Source organism: Pararge aegeria, chromosome Z, assembly GCF_905163445.1.
Source record: "Pararge aegeria chromosome Z, ilParAegt1.1, whole genome shotgun sequence".
Taxonomy (NCBI): Eukaryota; Metazoa; Arthropoda; class Insecta; order Lepidoptera; family Nymphalidae; genus Pararge; species Pararge aegeria.
The window spans coordinates 16239741-16262573 of NC_053208.1; the positions used below are offsets into that span (position 1 = coordinate 16239741).

Sequence of the window (22833 nt, forward strand, 5' to 3'; positions counted from 1 at the left end):
AAAAATTATATTTCATCACTATCCAATCATTACCAGCCAGCCTACTTCACTTACTTCGCGTACCAGGCTACGGGTCACTTCTCAGAATAAAAATGGTATAGGCCAACGCTGATGACTCGATAGACTAGGTAGACTTCAAAAGCCTGTGAGTACGTTATGGAGAACTCTCTGGCATCACGTTTCCTCAAACTGTTTTCCTTCACCGCTAAAGCAAGTGATATCTTAATTGATAAATTAGGAACGCACATATCTCCGAAAAGTTACCGAGTGTGGGCGTGGATAAAACTCTGTCCTTTCGAAAGGGAGGCTGGAATCACTAGGTTATCAGCAATTGCTCAAATTATTTCCTATGTAAAAAAATCTGCGAACACTGAAAATACGTACATAATTTCCATTATTTGCTTCAAACACATTTATTGTGTAGACTGCACCAGCTTTAAAGTTGAAATCTTCAAACACCACGATTCCATTAATTAATACAGCGTATTGTCCTTTCGCTATAGTTCTTTGTAATGTGTCATCAGTTGTTAATGATAATGTTGTTCTATTCTTTTTATGATCAAGCACAGTTATGGTTGCCGATGTGTTTACATTTGATAAAAATCTGAAATATTAAAGAAGTTTACTCTTAAAACATATTGAGTGGGTTGCTCACCAACCTTTATGGTCATATTTAAGGGGTACTTCTAGTCCCTTGAACCTCACCTCATCTCCTCATTGGCTTAAGAAATAGTTCTAGGAAAAAATCGTAGTCACCGTGAGCAAGAGTGTCTAAATGGAAATTGACTCTGGAATTTTACTGTTTGGTGTAGTATTAACCTTTTTATCACCAATCTACAGTAACACTATTCATTATTTACGACACAGAATGCATATTTTGCTATCGAGCGAAATGGAAAACGTTGAAATGTCGGGCTAATTAAAAAACGATAAGACTTTATTGTAGTGCGGTAGGTGAGCAGCATACCAGAAATGTTGTTCGACAAATCTTTAATAATTTTGTCTATTCTGCTACAAGACATAAGCCCGTTAAATGTAAAAGTAACAGTTGAACAGGGAATTGTATTTGGAAATAAAGAAGTTACTGTATTCAATGAAAGAAGTTATTATGCATTTTATGGAGTACCATATGCCCAACCCCCGATTGGGAAGTTAAGATTTAGAGATCCAAAACCCGTTAAAAAATGGACAAGGCCACTTGATGCAACAAAAGAGTATCACGGTGCGTGTGCACAAGCTCATATTGTACATAAACATGGTCAATACGGAGTTGAAAACTGTTTGTTTTTAAATATTTACACTCCAAATTTACCTCATAATGATAAGCAAATACCAAAAGCAGTAATCGTTTGGATACACGGTTACGCTTTCACTTCTAGTTTCAGTCATATACACGGAGGTGACTTTCTGATTGAAAATGATGTCATATTCATTTCTCTTACGCACAGATTAGGTGCTTTTGGGTTTTTGAAACTTAATCAAACTGATTCAAATGCCAATATGGGGCTTAAAGATATAGCTACAGGGCTCAAGTGGATAAAAAGAAACATTCGCTACTTCGGTGGAGATGAAAATAAAATAACTGTTATGGGAAGTGGATCTGCCAGTACATTGCTTTCGTTATTATTGTTAACCAAATACAAAAACTTATTCACAAAAATGATTTTACAAAGTGGTTCAATATTTTCCCCATCAATATTCCAAGGTAATTATGAAATTGAGAAACAAAGATTGGAAAAAGAAATAGGGAAAATTGGTATTAAAGATTTAAGAAGTGCTAAAACGAAAGACATTATTCAAGCATCTCAGAAGATTTATAATAGTAGCGATGTTATGAATTTCCAACGGTCTGTTGTTCCATTTTCACCACTAATTGAGACAAAATCAATCAAATCATTATTATCGATAGATAAATACGATTATAAGGCTTTAAAAACCGTGAATTTCAGTAAAATACCAATTATTATAGGCTTTACAAGTCAGGAGAGCATATCCGAAGCAATTCCTTTTATTCACGACGCCCACTATTTAAAGTTATTTCATTCTTTATTTAAATTTATGGTACCATTCGAAGATGGCTGCAAATATGAATACTCGTCTCAAATATATAAAAGCATTTCAAAAGAAATAAGAAGCTGGTACTTTGAGCGCGGAGTTTCCGAGAATTCAATAGATGATTTCTTAACATTTGTGTCTGATTTACATAAATACCCGATATTTAAATTTATAAACGAAATTTTAAGAGTAGGGAATAAAATTTATGTTTATAAATTTAACTATCTCGGGAAGTTTAATGCCGTCAAATCGACATCTTTAGCTGGTTCTAACATTAGAATCAAAGGCGCAGCACAAGGAGACGAAATATGTTACATTCTAAAATGTGATCCTCTTTGGGAATCTTACGTAAAACTAAAAGAAGATAAATATGATAAAGACAGAATTTTTATTGAATATATTTCGCAACTGTGGGCAAATTTTGCCAAAACGGGTAAACCGACCTCGATAAAAAAATTTGGTAATGTTACGTGGCACCCGATGTCTTCAAAAAGAGATAATGTATTCAAATTTGCGAAACAAACAAAATTAATTGACTCTAAACCAGATAAAAGAATGTTTAAATTTTGGCAAAAAATCTATAATAACTATTATGATCCAAAAAATTGTAAACATAAATTTAAAGACGAGCTATAGAGATTTACTCCTTTGCTACCCATTATATAAGTTTAACTTTCGTATAGAAATTTGAAAAATAAAAATGAGATTTTTTATGCAATCGAATCGCTTTATCTTTTTGGCATTTTTAATTAAAAATTTCATACAAAAAAGTGATAGTGATAGTGCTACTATAATATACATATTGATTCAAATTGCCCTGTACCTCAAGGCACGGCTCTCAAACAACTTAGGAAAATAGGAACAGCAAGGCGCCCAGTGATGCCGGAATCACAACAAACCACTTTAAGTGGTAGGAAAACCGATACTCTTCGTTTTGTTCAATACTAGTAATTTACCAAGACAGCATGGCACACGAGGGTGATGGTTCTGTTCTTCAAAAAAAAGGGGACGTGGCTTAGGAACTGGTAACTACTATGTCCTGCAGTGAACGTCAATTAGTTGATAGATTGATGATGTTAATTATGAGTTGATCTTAAAGTGCGTGCGTAAAACAAAGTCTAGCACGTCATTTGTAATGACAAAGATAAGCCAAGGAGTGCCAGTAAACACAATTTAATTGAGAACTCGAATACGTACCTCACACTGACACCATCAATGGCTTTATTGTTATTATCGATAAAACTATAGACACTTTTGTCGGTTATAAAATAAGAATTTGCTTTTTTCTCCAACAAGTGGAAATGTCCATTGAAAGTTACGTTCTCGCAAGAACTATCAGATCCATGCAGGGTATAAGACATTTCAATCAACTGCTTTGCCTCAATATCGAGTTTTTCGTATACTCCTAAAGGTCCAACAGTTGCATTTTCCGTAGTATTGGTGTATGGGTTATGCATATTCAAAGCAAAGTTACAATTTTGTCCGTTGTAAACTCTCAATTGTGCCAATCCACTCGTTACAGGTGTACCATAAGTAGGCTGAAAAAAAAGGATTAACAAGCTGTCATTATTCCCGGTTTCATTGAAAGCTTTACTGCAAAATTACTCATGTATATTTATAAACTTATGGACTGTATGTTTTGAAGGCCGTGGGTTCGATTCCCACTACTGGACAATGTTTGTGTGATGAGCATGCTTGTTTTTCATTTTCTTGGTGTTTATATGTATTTTCTAAGTACTTATGTATATTATTCATAAAAATATTCATCAGGCATCTTAGTACCCATAACACAAGCTACGCTTACTTTGGGGCTAGATGGCGATGTGTGTATTGTCGTGGAATATTTCATTATTTATTTTATTTAACAATAAAGATTGTGGTATAAAAATAGAAAGCTGTGAAATACATATATAATTATAAACACCTCAATCTATACTAAAAATAAAGCTGCAGAGTTTTTGGTATACTTTGATATGAACGCGTTTATTTCTGAAACTACCAGCCTTGCTATTTAATATCCATTCTATATACGCTGAGAGTTGAGACCCTTATGTACAGAGAAACGAATTAATACCGAGGGTGGAGATACGAAGCGGTAAGTACGTTTGGGAATATTGTGTAGGAAAGCGGAAGAAAATTTATATTGGAAAAATGTACTTATCCGAAGTATTACGCGGAGGAGATAGCGGAGAATATTATATATATCTTTTTAGCAGGCAAGTGGGTCACCTGATGTTAATTGATCACCGCCGCCCATAAACATCTGCAACACTAGAGGAGCCACCGATGCGTTGCCGGCTTTAAAATCGCTTTAATATCGAAACAGAGCCCGCATCGTCGAGGCATAATAAAGTGACGTAAAAACAAACAAGTTTTCTTATCGTATCTACATACTACTGGCTACAGCTTCGGTATAATAATGACTAACCTACAAAAGACAAAAAAATGGTTACGACTTATTTTCAATTATTGATATAGACTAGGAATAGTTCCTAAAACGTGGCCGCCTGTTATATCTATACAAAATATGCAATGAGTTTACAAGTGTTGCGATACACTTAATTATAACTTTTGTGTGAAGAAGACAACTTGTTGGAAAAGTTAGTGAATCGGGCTGCAGTTTCACTATCACTCGGATCTTGAAGGTCATTTTAATTGAATATCTCGTTAAAATCTCATTCTCATTGCTAAGCTACTATACTATATATATATATATGTATTTTTTTTTTTAAATAAATAAATACACACACCTTAAGTTATGGGTACTAGGATAACTGATGAATATTTTTATGAATAATATACATAAATACTTATAATATAAATAAAACACCCAGACAATGAAAAACATTCATGTTCATCACAGAAATATTTTCCACATGTGGGAATCGAACCCACGGCCTTGGACTCAGAAGGCAGGGTCGCTGCCCACTGCGCCAATCGGCCGCCAAATGGCAGATATGAAAAATGCATTTGCACTTCTAATCAAATTTATTATTATAATGTAATAATAAATTTTTAAACTATACTACCTAATAAAATGTGGTGAAGAACATTAAATATTTTACAAGAAACAAGAGCTTTTGCGAGAACCTCAAAAGAAAACCGTTTCATATCATAATAAAGACAGCAGGTGGACTAACTTTTTCATTTATCTCCTTCTATCTATCTATCTATGTATTTATGAACGGTAGATAGCAGTTATTACATGTCACTTTTAGGTAAGTAATTTTTATCTGAAAATCAGAATACTTACCAACAAATTAAGTTCAACAACTCCAGATATTATAAATGCACCAGCGGCTAAAATTCCACCCCAGATCATTTTATGCAACGGTTTCTTGATCAGCTTGCAATACGTCATGAAGGGGTAAATAGCCTACAAAAAAAACAAAAGTAATTGTAAATCTGTAAATTATGTTAATCCCCTTGCTACTCATTATTTACAAATTAATTAATGTTATCAACAACTTACCACTTCAAACAATGGAATGAAAAGTAAAATTAAAAATGGGTTGATAACTTGCATCTGATCGGCTTTCAATGTCCAACTTCCAATATCTTGTTCCATTCTATCTGCTTGGAACGTCCACCTTGAACCCTAAAAATATATAAATAAATAAATATAAATATACTACGACAATACACACATCGCCATCTAGCCCCAAAGTAAGCGTAGCTTGTGTTATGGGTACTGAGATAGCTGATGAATATTTTTTTATGAATATAATACACATAAATACTTATAATATACAGATGAACACCCAGACACTGAAAAAAATTCATGTTCATCACACAAACACTCTCCAGTTGTGGGAATCGAACCCACGGCCTTGGACTCAGAAAGCAGGGTCGCTGCCCACTGCGCCACTCGGCCGTCGAAATAATATATTTTTTACTTTTTTTTTAATTATCAATAGACTAGCACTAGACCACAATCTGGCCAGATGGAAAGTGCAGATCTTTCCTAAAATGGGACGCGCTTACCTAAAAGATGCCTTTACACTCGTGTTTTAAAGATACGCAGGTTGTAAGAGTAAGGAAGCACAGAACTCTCGAGAGCATTCCAAGTTTTAGGCATGCGTATAAAAAAGAAAGACGAAAAATCGCTTTGTCCCAGTTTTCGGGATATTGACAATATGTGGATGTAAACTCGCCCGGTAGCTTGGGGTGCGATTGTAAAATGGGGAAGAGGGAACGAGATTAAGCAATCCTAAGTACAGTCCCCGAAGTATATCCTATAAAACGCCGACCAACTGGCTACCTTACGACGATGACCGAGAGTTTGGAGTTGAGCGAAAAGTGGTAAATCCTCGCTTACAATTTTACGTACGTACTAAATGATAAATAAGCCGGTAAATTAATGGTTGTTTGGGTACTTAATAGGTACCTATTAACTTGCATTGCATTTGATTAACGTTACGATGCAAAAAACTATTACAGAAGATAGAAAACGTAAGGTGCGGAAGACCGTTCCAAAGACCTGTGACCTACGTCATGCACTGGACATCCATCGCTTCAGACTACGAAAGGTCTTCGACTTTGTGCCATATCAACAGGTTTCATTAAATAGAACGTTTGTATCAGTAGTATTTTCATAATTCTGTGCGCATTTTTCTCCAGCGTTGGATACTTTACTTCTTTCTCACCACTCGCGTGATCATACAATAAGGGCTAGTATCTAAGTACCTATATTATAAACCTTATAACATAATACTCAATAATCCATAATATGGGTTGTGGTAAGTCTTTATTCACGTGGAATTAACAGTAGCCATTATATAAGATGTTAGATGAGGAGTCGTTTTCGAGTATGGAAGTAAAATGAATCTTGTTGACATTACGTTGTAACTCAGTATTGCCTACAATTCATTAGCTAGGGTTTTTAAAAGAACGTTTGTAAAACAAAATCAGAAGTACAGGATTTGCGACTCTAAAACGAGGAATTTTAGATCCATTTCACTTTGGGGATACAGAGTATGATATACGAAAACGACTCTTCGATTACGAGCGAGCAAATCTCGTACCTACTAAGCTACAGTTTTTTCTTCGGATGCTGGATCTTTCTTAATTTAAATCACATAACATGCTAAGCCATGTGTAATTACGTACTTTACGTTTAGTTATCAGGTCGTGTAATAAATCATGAATACGGTTTAACTTACTTGTTGATCAAATAGAGCCCAGAAGACTGGTAGCGGCAAGAATAGTACGAGCACTCTTAGAAGAGATTTTATATCTTCTATTAGATTAGAGTCATACTTATCATCAGCGTGGTCCAACCAGTGCTCCCTTTTCTGCTTCGACTTCCAGGAATTCATAATGGCGTGCTGTTCACAAAATACTCAATAAGGAAAGATAATTAATTAAAATGACTACATTTGCAAAAATAACGTTATTGTTTATTGTACTTTTTACGATATTATTGTAAGTTTTTCGGGATGGAAAGTATCCTGTGCATCATCCCAAAACCTCAATTAGTCTTAGCATAAAATTTCATTAAAATCTGTTCAGGCATTTAATAATTTTCAGATTGTATAGGAATCGTACATTTTTCAGGTTAAAATTTCAACTATTGTTACTCTATCCTGTTTTTTTTAACCCTTATGTATATTGTAAAGTGCTTATGCTAACTGCAACAAGTCAATCATTTTTTTAGCTAGTCAATTCTTGTACTAAAACAAGTCAACCCTTATTTTTGGCGTGGTGGAAAATGTTATTACTTCTTCCGACCCTTGGGCAGGACGGAGGTTATGAGGGTCTCCCCTTGTAAAGGGGATATATAAACTTTGATATATAAACTAAAATCGACCACGGCTTGTCCCCTTTGTTGGCTTTGTAAGACGCCCGGGGAGCCCGTTGTATACCTCCCGGACGTCTACCCTACCCCAACCGATTTTTGGGGCTCCCGCGCTAACTATATTAGGTTAGCTGATTATTATACTTAATCATCGATTATTATCATAAACTACTCATTTATGGGTTATAAAATCAACATTTTCCGAGGATGCTCGTACGACTAGGATCTATGTGATGTTGCGTATAAGAATGACTTAAAGGTTATACCAATTTATAGCAATTAATGTATTATGAAAATACTAACACCAATGCAAGTAGAAACTTTTCCCAACACGTTACCAGATGGATTTTTTATAATGTACAGTCTTTTGCCAGCCACGAAAAAAACTGAAACAACAATAAAGAAAATAAACTGCTAATTTCTAAATGATTTTAGCTTATTCTATCGTTTTTTTCTGTCTAGGAACTTTCAGTACTGGCCTGGAGTTATTCACCCTCGTGCCTTGGAGGCTGTAGGTCCCGGTTATCACTGTGCCATGTACAAGAGTCCATCAAACTGCACTAAAGCCGCGTGTGGCTTCAATGATCTCAATCTCAATCTGAAAATCCTCACTTCTATGAGAGAAGAGGTCTGTACCTAGCAGTGGGATATTAACAGGCTAAGATACATAATAATTAATCGTAACTTACCGATGGAAATGATCATAAGAACCCCGGGAACGCCAAACGCTAACGAGTAGCAGCTATTTTCTCCGAAACATTTAACATCAGCTCTCAGAATCGGTGTGAGGAACGTCGATATCAAACTACCCGCGTTTATGGAAAAGTAGAAGAGGGAGAAGAAGTATCCCAAGTATTTCTCTTGTTCTGGCAACTTGAACTGATCTCCACCAAAAGCGGAAACACAGGGTTTTATTCCACCTGTTCCGAATGCTATTAACAGCAGAGCGAGGATTGTAAATTCTCTGAAAATGTAGAATTTAGAGAAGTAAAATTAGGACTGAAATATATATGATTGTTATTTAATAACATGAATGATTGAAATTATTTTATAAATGAACTGGCTGTCCAGTTTAGAAAAGTACTTAAAGTTCATTATTTCATCTTAATTTAACGACCTCCCTTGCGCAACGGTGAGCGCGGTGAGTTTAAGTAGGAGGTCCCGGGTTCGATTCCCCGCAGGGGCAATTTGGGAATTTATAATTTCTGATTTTTCACTGGTCTGGTCTGGCCGTGGCTACCGACTAAGACATGCCGCTATGCGATTTAGTGTTCCGGTGCGATGTCGCGCTGACACCGATTAGGGGCATGACTACCATACTCCCTAAAAAGATAGCCTGCTACCATCTCAGGTGAGATTGCAGCCAAGGGCTAACTTGTAATAAAATAAAAAAGAATTGTGACATAAAATTAAGAAATTCCAAATCTCTTGTCCATTATTGGTGTTTTGTATAAAAGTTATCTTTAATTTTAGAATATAATAAGAGCTACGCGATATAAGATGGTATCTCGTTGAGGGAGTTTACGGGATTTTCATTTAGGATTATGTAATTTATAAATGCCCAGTTGTATCACTATTATGCTAGTAGGTACTTACAATGGCGGTAAACTAACGGGTGGCATCGCGGTAACAGATAGGAGAATGCTCCCAGCAGCGTACACCAGAGACAGGTAAAATATTGTCCTGAAAAATATAATACATTTGAAGTATTTCAATTTTTATACACTAATTTTTTCTTTTTTTTAATGTTCATTGCTAAAAATTGCCAATAAATATTACCAAAAATAAACCTAGGTACTTGACTTTTTCGTCATAACCACCGCAGTTAGGTGTAGTGGCATTTAACTCGCTAGACTATTGGTAATCCTAGAGCTGGCAGTTACCTTGGCCAAATAATTAGTGTGGCCATTAAAAGGGGTAAAGCTGCAAGCATCTTAGGCACTGTGCCTCGCAGTGGTAGTTTCGAAAACGTTTTACCTGTTTTAAAAATAAACTTAAACCAAAATTTATTAAAATATTGTAAGCCAATAAAGTATCTATCATTGTAACAAAAAATTAAAGAAATAATTTTGTCAATTTAAATTTATGTTCTATGTAGAGCATAGAATAAATTGTAGAGTCCCTATTATTTTTCGGCAAATTTTTCAAAAACCTTACCATACCTTTCATGTTAACTAGTTAAAGACAAAACTTCAAAACTTGAATAAATTTACAGATGGCAGTTTTGATGCGTAACTGGTAAAAACATACTTTTGGAATGGTGGGGAGTACTTTTAGATTTTATTTACATCGTGTACCTCGCATTTTCCATTATATTTTTATGCAATTTTTATTTTTGCTATTTTAGTATCAAAAAAATTTAAAACAACCAAAATACTCATTAATGACTATTGATAGTGATGAGTTATTTATATTATACAAAATATTTGGTACATAACTAAAAAAAAACGTATTTTCGATAGAGGTAACATTGTATTTTTTTTTGTTTCGAGTGAATAATTGATGGACGAACATTTAGTCAGAAATATGGCCAAGAATAACATACTCTTCTTTATCTCTGTGAAGAATATACAGATTATGAATAGCTTAAGTTCTTTCAACCTCATTTAACAGCACTTGAGTTACGGCAGTTTCAAAAGCCCTCCAGTTTAAGAAGTTATAACACAACAAACTTATCCTTTCAGAATGCTCTATGTGCACGCATGAACAACTTTTTGAAAGCTCTTATTTCGGTTAAAATGGGAAACAAGTAAGATATTGAACTGGCACAAAAAATTTGTAAGATTTCTCGAGACTCCTCAGAGAATCTAGAAAATTACTAATTAAACTTTTGATCAAGGGTACTTTTACTCGTTCTATACTTATCTAGGTATACTTAATACAATAATAAGTTATCTTCAAGCTTTCGTAAAATTCAACTCTGAGGTACTTTAAGGTAGCAAGTTGCTAGCCATAATGCTATTGCTTAGGAATAAACAATAAAAAAAATTAAGATATTTGTTACGGTGCCCGTACCTAATTTTTAATTAGGTACACATAAATTTCTCCCATGTCCGCTAACATATTCCCTAAAAATATGCGTATTTTAAAGCCCTGACCTCAAATTCAAATTCTTTATTCGGGAATAAACATTTGGTCGTTCACATCAACGTCTCAAAATTACGCAGGACTTCCATATAATCTTTCAACCCCCGTTTCACCCCTTTTGGGATACATTTTAGAGATACTTTTAACGGATACTCTGGAAAACTTTAAAAGGAACCTAAAATACATAAACTTGAATACACAAATCTTTTTGATGTCCTTATTATTCTAAAACACGGTACTTTCATACGGTCTACTGTAAGGCGGTATGAGAGTCCCCCTTTTAACCGTTAAGGGTTAAATTACCAAAATAAAAAAGCCTATGATACTGCCGTCTGCCTGCAATTTTATATAGACATTACATCAACAGATAGAACAATATGAATAACTTATTTATCGAAGATAAAATGGATACATTACATTTATATTAATTAGCATTTAACAACATATCTAAGGACGGACTCCAACGTTGAAATATATATTACTAGTATTTATAAGCTCACTGAACTCCAAGAGTTCTTGTGACTAACCTGTGATATTTATAACCTGTTTTTAATTTAGGCCAAAGTAATCACTTAAGAATTTATGTGATAAGCATTAAAATACAAATTTATTTTTACACGTTTGTATATAGGTAATATAGGTACGTTAATAAAGTTTTCCAAACGCTGTTTTTATTAAATACGAGTGATAATTCTGTCCCTTATTTCGTGTAGTCACCATTTTTTGTGTATTACCTTTGTACACAGGTCACAGTGGCGTGCATAGAGGGTATGGACAGGGTATGCAGATGACATAAAATGAAGAAAATCTCCAGTACGCGTTATAAAAAACTTAAGTATAGGCATTGTTACAGTTATAAAAAGCTTACCCTTAAGTATTAATAACTCGTACTGGAGATTTACTTAATTTTATATTATTTGCATACCCTGTGCATACCCTCTATGCACGCCACTGAGTCAGGACTTATGATAATTTTAAAGGTCCAGCAGCCTTAGTACGCTCACAATCAAGGAGACCTTAGCTAAGGCCTGGCCATGGCCCAACTTATATAGTGTGGGAAGTAAATAATAAGTGGCAAACCATCGCCTATAAATATTCCAACACTTTGTAAGGCATGCAAGGAACACGACCTGTAAAGTGCCGTCCTGTGTCCATTAACCTGAAGCCTAGGTGTGAAGAAGTTTGTCATATGCCTGTAATTATGTCAGTGTACATATCAATATCGTTTAAGATTTACAAAAATTTTTGGGCCACTTTATTTGGGCGGTCGATTGGCGCAGTGGGCAACTTTGCTTTCTGAGTCCAAGGCCGCGGGTTCTTAAAATGTTTGTGTGATGAACATGAATTTTTTCAGTGTCTGGGTGTTTGTTTATCTGTATACTATAAGTATTTATGTATATTTTTAATTAAGATATTCATCAGTCATCTTAGTACCCATAACACAAGCTACGGTTACTTTGGGGCTAGATGGCGATGTGTGTATTGTCGTACTATATATATATTTTTTTTATTTATATGAGACTGCAACAAATCTCGAAATCTTGAACATTGTAAATATCAAAAGACAGTGTATGGCTCTTCACGATCAATGTTTCGATAGTGAAATCGTTGGTTACATATTTATTATATTTCATGCTATGTCCCTTTGCAAACAATATTTTTTTTTCAAATACTTCAAATACTTCTCCCAAATCCCAAGAATACTACTTTTGATTAAAATAAAGAAACTAGGTAGCTACTAACTTTGTTTTTGCTAAAGTAACAAAGTTAAGTTACGTTTAAGTTACTATTACAAAGTTATAATAACTTTTTAATATAGCCTATAGGTAATGTATGTTAATAGTTCATTTTGTTTTGTTAATAACATGATTATGAGAGCCTTATTAATAAAAGTGGCTACACTAGAGCGTAAAAAATATATATCTTAGCATACCTACTCATATATTATGCTTCGTTTTTTATTTCCCTAAATTAATAACTTACCTAAATCGTCCCAACCATCCATCAGCGATCATAGCGCCGATTAGTGGAAAAAAGTATGCAAACATCACAAAAACATGATAAATCACCGTAGCGTTGTCATCTGTGTAACCCAGTTTGTCACGGAGGTATAAGGATAGTACCGCTGAAACAAAAATATAAAATCATTATATTTCGTAAGGCGTAGTACAGAGTAAATATAGTCATAGTCGATAGGTACGATGAACCGTCTAGACAGACAGAGCTGTGGTGTAGTAAGTGTAGGACCTTTACTGGCCTTAGTTGTAATCCCTTACTTCTGATAGTAACATAAGGGACTGTATCCCGTATGTTACTATCAGGTCCCACACTACTAGCGCACTGTGGCGCGCTGTCTAGACCATATTAAACACTCTGAACTATCTGTGTAATAGGTAATCTATCTGTCAGTGAGAGTCACGTCAAATTCGGTCCAGCAATCCAATCAATAATCAATGTATAAACCATAATTAACAAACTTAAGTAAGCATACGGGTAGGTATATGCTAATTGGGCATAAGTGTAAGAACAGTCCAGTGACACTAATTGGCCGTAAGTTTATTTAGTCGATCGGTAAAAAGAGTTTCAGTTACGACACAGTCTTGCTACCCGCTATTCGTCGTGATTTTCCTCAATTTACCAACATTTTGGTTCATTAAATCCTAAAGAACATATTATATAACCAAGATAGATTTCTATCCAGAGCCTCCTCGCAAAGCTAATAATGACTGGGTTATGTAGGAAGGTACCTGGGTTATGTACCTGAACTAGTAATTTAAATTACCTAATAAAAGGTGTTAGTTATCATTTTTATTCCATTTTGAGAAGGTAGGTAATTAATTTAATCAACTCTTAATATTGTCAAACCTATTAAAAGTCTATTACATACGATTTTAGTACTATTAAATGTTGTAGGCAATAAAGTTATTATAGATAAACTTGGACACTACCGGTTTTAAAAGAAACTTAAGTAACCTACGCTCGGCAAAATATGTAATCAATTCCAACACGTGTCCTCTTACATCAAACGCATTTACATAATAATGAGAAGTAAGACATTATTCAATAGTGCGTTTATAACATAAACAGAAATCATAATGTTAGAAAATGTGCCATTTACACCTTTATCAAAGAATAGACTATTTAGTTTGATATTTAATATAATAATTTACTATTGAAAGTAATTTTTAAAAATGATTTCTACCATTGATTAAACAGTACCTACCTATCTGATTTCCGTGATTCTGTTCCATTCTGTAGAGTGTGCATATAAAAATTTCGCTATGCTTATTTATATACTAAGTATTTAAATTTTATAAACCTAAAGGACTACAAGAAAATCCAAAGTATTGAAGTTTTTTTCGGTAAGTATGGATAGATAGAAATTAACAGCGAGCTAGCTCTAATTTTTTAAATCATATTTTTCGTCAAAATAATAACAATATATAGCGTTAAAATAATAGCAGCAATTTCATTAGTCAATGCACAAACAAAAATACTTTGTATCAGTATGACAGTAATTTAAATTCAAAATAATTGTAGGTACCTATCAACAAAACTATTTGTATATTTACAGCTTTTATTTGACGCCTGAGCTTCTACAATAATAATTATAAAATTTCGATACCCCATATGGACTAGACTAGACTGACTAACTATACCTGTATTACTATATCTGCAAGGCTTATCTAATCGAAAAGAAGTATTTACTCAAAAATTACTTATAGACAACTAGCTGCAGCAGGCGACCTCGTTTGAGTTGATTTTCGTTTTTAAACTATCCAGTAGGAACAGTTTATTTGGTAAATGTGTACCATTAAATTAAAGTGTAGTCCTATAGATATTTTTTTTAAATTTTTTTAAGTTCCAGTAGTTAAATAGAACTTTTACAAAAATAACTTCAAAGTGCAGTCCTTAAATTGTTTTAAACTCGCGATAACTTCTAAATTTAATTGGACATTTAATTTAGAAGTTGGAATAAATTAAAAAATATTTTACCCTTGATAATTTATTTAAAAAGAATTAATACTGCGTTACTAATGTTACCCGCTATCGTTTCTACCGCGGCTTTAAAATAAATTTTATAACACAAAAGGTACTATTGTTACTTAGTTAGATATAAAGCCTCGTGGAATAATAAATACTTTAATCATGTAGTACATACTTTTTATATATCTTCAATAGTTTTCTCAGCGCACGCCAAACGATGAAGATCATAGGCAAAATTGCTACTTTGGGTTACATTATTGCAATTATCTCATGGATCTCTAATTTTATGGAAAATAAATTATAGTCAATACATACAATTCTACTTCATGATAGTTTAGCTTTCTTTTTGCGAAGAAATAGTTAAACTGGGTCCAGTAATTTCGGAACCTATAGGGTACAAATAAACAAAAAAAACACTTTATCCACCCTTAAAAATATTCCAGTTAAAATTGAGCTTCCTTATACGAAAGCGACGCGTGTTGAATTGAAATACATCGATGGTAATCTCAAACGGGACCATACGAATGTATTGCACGCGTCACTCTAATAACAATCATAAAACAATTCATAAATAACGGTATTATTATCTACTAGCTGTTACGCGCGGTTTCACCAGCGTTTACTTTAAAAGGTCTTAAATTAGCATTGGCCTCACGGATTTTTTACTCATGTACTTACGCGACGTCCCGTGATATACATTTTTCATAATTTTCTAAAACCTAAATATAGACCTTTCAACCGACTTTTGTAACAATAACAATGTAATTTCATACCAATATACACCTTGCCGTTACCCCTAAATTCGCCCGCGTTTGTTTTTGTTTTTAAAGCATCGTGTAGGAACAGTTTATATGAGAAATGTGTGGTGTTAGCAGCTGCGAAAAATTATTCGATTGCGCTGGGCAAGCAATGTTATCTGGAGTCAGTAATTGGATAGGACCCACTATGGAGTTTCTAAGTAAAATTTAGTGTACGTCGGTTTCAGCTTTTATCACTAACAACGAATAGTTATCGTTAAGTTGAGAGAGAAGAAACTAACATACGTAGTTCTAGTTATTATTTTAAAAATAGCTTTTTAAATTAAGTGTACTTATCCCTTAAAAGCCTGGTTTAAACCCTAAAGGCTGGTTAGCTGCAGTCCTTAAATTTTAAAATTCTCGATAACGTCTGAATTCATTCCGATACAAATGAATTAAAAAGTATTTTACTACTACATAAGCCTTGAGGATAAAACTATTCATTTAATAAGCATTAATACTGCGATACTAATGCAACCAACTTTGGTTTCTACCGCGGCTTCAAAAACAATATTTGAGCTGCTATTGTAAGTAAACTATGATAGTTAGATATGTCCTCGGGGACTCTTTTGTAGGTAATAACTTTAATCATGATAATACAAGCAAACCGCTCACATGTTAAGTCTCATGTGAATCAGCTGAGGAGTTCCGTCCTCTATATCCAATCATGTTCATTAGATCTAATCGAAATGGGCAAATCTAAACTGATAGTATAACCTATCCAATACAAAAAAAAAATATTTAAATCGGTTAACATTTGACAGAGTTATGGTGATAAATCGTGAAACACTTTCGTCCCCTCTCCCAAAAGAACTTAGCAGAATTTGGGATAAAAAGTATCCTATGTCCTACCTCGTAGCATAAACTCAAATCGTTCAGTTTCTTTTGAAATCATTCAGTAGTTTCAGCGTGATGCGCGGCCCAGATACAGACAGGCAGACACGAATGAAAAAAAATATAGTTTTGGGTTCAGTATCGGTTACAGAGTGCCCTCCAAACATCTTTAAATATCTTCAATGCACAGAATTCGACCCGTTACAGTTTTATTTATATAGATCAGTATGAGATTATGTTTTAGAAAGTTAAACATAATTCCTTGGATCACATTGAACCATGTCCATTCCATTAAAGTTATTTAATGCTAAAGGCAAATCTACACTGTCTAGTAATTTGAAGTTAAACTTGTGAAATTATAACCAGTACAAAATTGTAGGTACTGTCAAGTCGGCAACACAGTCATCTCGCACCTTTGAACATTCAAAACCAATATGTCGGTGTCATTCTGTTTACATAACGTCTATGGTTAAATAACGAGATATTTTTACTTACTTCTAATTCCATAATATGAAAATCTCTCGCAGAATTCATTTGTGACGATGAATCCCACTGACTTGGGATATGGTAGTTTCTGCAAAGGAAAAAATACACTTGATACAAGAATTAAACCAGATTAGTAGAGCTATAGGAATATGCAGGTAATGCAGGGGAAAAACTAGTTTTAAAAAAGAACATCGATAACCAAAATTTTCAATTACAATAAATTTGCCAGTTTATAGAGCCAATATTATTCCAAATTCCTTTGAAGGACCGCCGTATAAAGAAGTGCTTTTATTGGCTTTATTATGCCGCATACATACACTGACAAAGATAAAAATCCTGACTAATATTATAAATGCTTGAATTAATCGTGAAGTTATACAATAAGTTATGCAAGGAATTGTTCGCACATTGTCTCAATGGTTATTGATACTTTGGACATAGGTATTTTTCAGAAATTTCAGACCCATTCCTCTCTATGCCATTTGCTTAAAGGTTTGCAAGGAATTTGCAAGGAATATAAAAAAAATTGTTTTGTTTCAAGATTAGACTTAGTTAACTATTTATATTTTTCTGGTTTGAGGCTTCTGCCGTGGCTAGGTACAACTCTACCGACAAAGACTTGCCGCTCAGCGATTTGACCTTCCGTTAGATAGTCATTATGTTACCTAATAGCATCGTTACCGTTACCATCTTAGAATGCATCATCATTTACCAGAAGGTGCAATTGTAGTCAAGGGCTAACTTGTTATGGTATAAACAATATATGTATTACTTACTCTGTTGTCAAATTACTTACACTGTTATTTAACAGTTATGATAAATTGTTCTTTCATATTAAGTACGGTTTTTGAAAATAGTTTGTTTTCTTGGGATAAAAGCCTAGGGTGGCGTAGGCTGGCCTACGTTACCTACCCCCCCGTCGTGAAGGAATGACAATAAAATCACCATTCCAAACCATTATAACTTAGTGAAATTTTGAATATAAATAGTTTGAATCCATCCTCCATCGAGAAGTCATACATTTTCTAGTAAAAATAAACGCGTAAGAGGTCGCGGGTAATAACTAGCTAGATTAAATAAATAGCTTTCCTAGCTATTTTATTATTACTACATTACGATTACGCGATTATGTTACTGATTTTGTTCTTTTATCTGTCGAGAAAATTTTACTTAATCATGTACAACGGTTAATCATTCATTAGTATAGAAATATGTTCGTGAAAATTGCTCACTGTGATAGATTTAATAATAATCTACTTATATGTTGTTTGAAATACACCGAATCTTAATAATTTGATTGCTCTGCAACGACTTTAAAGTTAAAATTATACAAAGAAAAGTATTATGTGTTCTCCTTTACTTGGATAACAGAAGTTAATCTCAGAATTTTTCACTGGTCTATATTGTTAAACAAATTGAATGATGAAACTTTGAATAGCTCCTGCAAGTATAAAATGGCATTGTCCAGCCTTGTGCAGCTACTGAGTACCTATATCAGATTGGTTAACGGATTTTATAACTCTTATGAAATGAATTAAATAAAAAGAAGGGAGGGAGGGAAGAGGGAAACGTCGACCTCAAGGGTGCCTCCTGGGAGGCTCAGTTCTCCTCTTAGGGCGACGTATAAAAAGTATGGGTTTTTGGACCGTAATCCGTGTCTAATACACAGGTTCCTTTTACCATATCATTAGATATGTTAGTTTACTTAATAATTTTACTTGTACTCCTTACCCATCTAAGTATCTAAGTGTTCAAATACCGAGCAATTATTATATACGTTACAGTTTTGTCATAATTACCAATATTAATTGAGCAAAAAAATAAAAAAATTACATGGAGAACCTCCTTCATTTTGACTGTCTTATTTTTGATAACCGGATTTATTAACAGGATACTCTTGGCACCCGTCGTTGGGTACTCTCAAAATTTACAATTGTTAAAAAATAAGTAAGTATATTTCAGTTTAGTAATTCAACACTATACTTATAACGTATTCGGGAAATTAGTGGTTTCCTTTGTCTTAATTACTGCAGTACAACTTAGACATCTTGCTATTCCATTAGCTACGCTCCGAGGAATCTCTCAAGGCTGTTAACTCTCTTCCGGCGAAAATCTATTGCGGGCTAAATTCTAACATAATCTTCCACTTAGATATTCAAAAAATCGAATGTTGGCAATTATAAGGTAATTTGGGTTTTAACTAAATACAAGAGAAGAATAACAGATTTATTTCAATAAGAATTAACATCATGTTCATAAAAATAATTTCGCAAATAATGAATTGTTTTAGCACAAATTTGGTAAAGATAAAAGAGGTTATATAGTGAGCCTAAAAGATAGGCATATTTAAAAGCCGTTTAGGCAGCGCCCGCAGAGGAAAAGGAACATAGCCCCCGGATTTTTAAGCATTCTTCATTGGTGCTATACTCCTATTGCTCTTAGCTCTTAGATATAGACTTTCTGGATAAATAGGCTATCTAACACTGAAAAAAATTTTTAAATCGAACCAGTAGTTCCTGTAATAAACGCGTTCAAGCAAACAAACAAACAAATAAAAAAAACTTTTTAGCTTTATATTGAAGTTATACTTCTTTGGGCGCGTTAGGGAAAAATGGTGAGAATAAATTTTACGATGCGCGCGCACATCGTCACAAAAAACCGACACCATGTAGTTATCTATAGTCAACATTTTAGTTTTTCTAAAAAAGGTTGTACAGTTGACATTGAATAATTCAAACAAAACTTTTTTTCTATTGTTAGTGTCGTTTTCTCTACAAAACGTAGAATAAGGCGTCAGATACAATTTTTCAAAACATTTTTATCTTGTTACGCCAAAGAAATATAACGCGTGTACATACTCGTAAGTACACACACGTTTTTATTTTTTAATATAAGATTTACTTTTAGTAGTAGTTGAATTTTTTGTGACTGAGCTTAGGTTTAAAGATATTTATTCTCAATAGAAACAGTTTCACTTATGAGAAATTAAAATTAACATTAAGAAGTGATAATATATTTTCTAGTTAGTATGATACAAAACTAGCAGCATAAACTTATAACAGCTTTTAGCAGTAAAATAAAATAAAAGGTAGCGCGTTTATTAAGATTTCTCGCAAATAATCTGTTTAGACTGTTGTATAGCAGTGCTACCTCAACCTAAGTTTTACTGCCATTCTTAGTTCCAGTCTTAGGTAATCTTAATTTATGCCTTTTCGTGTATTTAGATGTGATTTAGTTTTAGAGCTTGTCCGCGGTTGTAGGTACAACCGCGGACAAGCGCTACCCCATGCTTGATTCTGCCTTCAAACATCTACGTGACGGTTTAAAGGGCGTTTTTGTCGGTGCTATTATAGGCACCTGAGGCTTAGCCCCTACACTTCATGTTAATGAAAACAGCAGTCTCAACAGGACAGAGTTCTTTGCATGTGTACAAGAGGACCATCTGCTCAATCCGAACATTATCATTTACCGTTTTAGATCGTACGAGTATGTACGTCCGTGAATTTATTTGAGACTCTCTCTCTTTTTGAAGTCCCTTAAAGCACATAATTAGTCTAGTTATCCATTCCTCCAGGAAGTTTAGACTTGCTCGAGGAATGGATTCTCTGGATTGGATGCAAGACTTCATTACTCGCACTTTAGTTGCATATCTAATTTCATTTCATTTTTATTTTATTTTCAGTTCACTTTCATTTCATATTCATTTAATTGTCATTTTCATATCATTTTTATTTTATTTGTATTTCATTTTCATTTCAATTCATTTTTATTAGTTACTGAATTTTCTAAATTTCCTGTAGTACCTATATTTTAATCGTTGCACAGTTTAATCACAATTAACAACGTAACAATAGTCTGTTCTTGCACACTGATGATTGAAAATTTATGACACGATATTGCAATTGAATGCGCAGTTTATAATTGACAGAAGATTATGATTGTTATTTTTGTTCATTATTTTTTTTTCAAATTGGTTGAAGTTAAAGTTTAAAACTGAGTTAATTGTCACGGAATCAGGTCAATCAATCCCATCTTGCACCACTCATTCGGCTTTTCTAAGGGCTTGCAAGTATAACAGTTAAACAGGTAGTACTCTCAACCAGTACTTCTCTATAAGAACTAACTCACAACCACTCTACCTACCTACGTAAACTCAGAAATCTCCACTGACTCAACTCAAAAACACAATGATGGACACCAAGGTTGAAGGAGGATACCGTTAGTACCGAGGAGTTCACTTTAAATAACACTACACTCACTAGGGTTTTGTGGTAATTATGGCTCCCACATAACCTTCCTCGAAAGGTAGGTATGCAAAAAAAAATGTTTTTAACAAAAACGCACCGACTTAGGAAAACAAACAAAAATCGAGAAATAAATATATTTTACAATATTTTTAAGTCGATGCCAAGAAAAATGTAATGTATTTTATATAGTAGCAAGGAAATTATCTAGTTATATTCTACATTTTACTTGGCATTTTACAGTCGCATTAAGAACCTCCTCATTTTGTTAGGTCGTTTGAAAACATGAACTACGCAGAAAAAAAATGTAAAACGGCATACTTCGCGGCTTACAACTTCTTATGAGTTTACATACAAACTTTCATTCGCTATTCTACACATTGTATTACGATCACCGACCCACCGAATCGCGTAACCTAACTATTACTACGTTCGATCATCGTTATGTAAACTAGCTTTTAGACTTTTTTTAGATTTTTCAAATCTTAGTGTTAGTTCTAGAGATTAGCGCGTTCAAACAAAAAAACTCCTCACTTTTATTATACTTATTATTATAAGTATGTACCGATTTTAGTTGTACCGGTATGTATAGTGTACCGATTTTAGTTTTCATAAACACGCTGTCAAGGTGTTTAGATGGGTCTTGACAATAAACTTTCGGTATGCATAATTTATAAGGAATGTGATTGTTCATTGTCAGTGGAGATTTATTTCTTTAGCATATTAAAATTATGAGCTAAGGAGTTGTCTTTGTTTTACGTCTTCTCTATAACATTATATGTTTTATTTTCTCTTTTATTATCTTTATCTGTTTTTATCTTATCCTTGAATAAATGTAGGTCTGTATTAGTTTCATCACTACTTTGCAAGATCTTTGTTTATCTTGCACAAAAAATCTTGTAGGTCGTGTCGTATAACAAGTTAACCGGACATTGAGCAAGTGTCATAAGCTCAAAAAACAACAAAATACAAATTTAATACTTGGTTTAGAGAATACAACGTAGATTTTAAAGAGTTACATACGTAGTGTAAAGAGAGTGATTAGTACGTATCTCATATAATATACGTATATTAGTATTTTCCAAACCATTTAAAAAATAGTATTTTGTTGTTTTCTGAGCTTATGAACACGTGTTCGATGCCCGGTAGGTAATTGTATTAATTGGGATTTTAATATCTGAATTTTCTCTGGTGTGGTCTGGTGGGAGGTTTGATCGATCGCTCGATAATGCCTTATTACAAGACCTCTTATTTAATGGATACGACGTTATTACATTCAAAAGGGTTTACGGGGTAAGGAGTTATAAATTTATACTGAAATTCAATATTTCTATGGGCTGTTATGCGATTTGTGAAATATCCATGGAAAATTCTATTCATTCTAATATTGCTTTTATATCGCTTCGGCGAAAGATTGCGTCCCTCTCACTGGTCAGAACCAGTGAAACGTGAACTAAAGAGTAGGTATTGATTAATTTAAAATTCATTATTTAATAAATAAGTCGATTGTTGACGATATATTTTATTATGCTAGCCTTGATTTTAT

At 33.7% G+C, this 22833-nt stretch overlaps 2 protein-coding genes across 3 annotated transcripts in view; one reads left to right on the top strand and one right to left on the bottom strand.

Moving 5' to 3' along the window:
- The window catches only part of LOC120636023 (peptide transporter family 1), a 38275-nt gene that overhangs the window by 1015 nt on the left and 14427 nt on the right, over positions 1 to 22833 (bottom strand). For both annotated transcript variants that reach the window (XM_039907261.1, XM_039907262.1), the window contains exons 2-11: positions 17053 to 17131; positions 12923 to 13064; positions 9449 to 9535; positions 8542 to 8816; positions 8156 to 8238; positions 7218 to 7382; positions 5528 to 5653; positions 5309 to 5431; positions 3253 to 3593; positions 385 to 604 (exon numbers count right to left, since the gene is read on the bottom strand). In XM_039907261.1, coding sequence (XP_039763195.1) covers positions 385 to 604; positions 3253 to 3593; positions 5309 to 5431; positions 5528 to 5653; positions 7218 to 7382; positions 8156 to 8238; positions 8542 to 8816; positions 9449 to 9535; positions 12923 to 13064; positions 17053 to 17131 — 1641 coding nt within the window. The remainder of the gene's footprint in view (positions 1 to 384; positions 605 to 3252; positions 3594 to 5308; positions 5432 to 5527; positions 5654 to 7217; positions 7383 to 8155; positions 8239 to 8541; positions 8817 to 9448; positions 9536 to 12922; positions 13065 to 17052; positions 17132 to 22833) is intronic.
- On the top strand, positions 875 to 2691 carry LOC120636024 (esterase E4-like). The gene has a single exon (XM_039907264.1). The coding sequence runs from the start codon at positions 973 to 975 to the stop codon at positions 2689 to 2691; it is 1719 nt and encodes a 572-aa protein (XP_039763198.1). The 5' UTR covers positions 875 to 972.

What these genes read in the sequence shown, in the direction of transcription:
- LOC120636024 (XM_039907264.1), top strand. Translation starts at nt 973, where the DNA reads ATGTTGTTCGACAAATCTTTAATAATTTTGTCTATTCTGCTACAAGAC.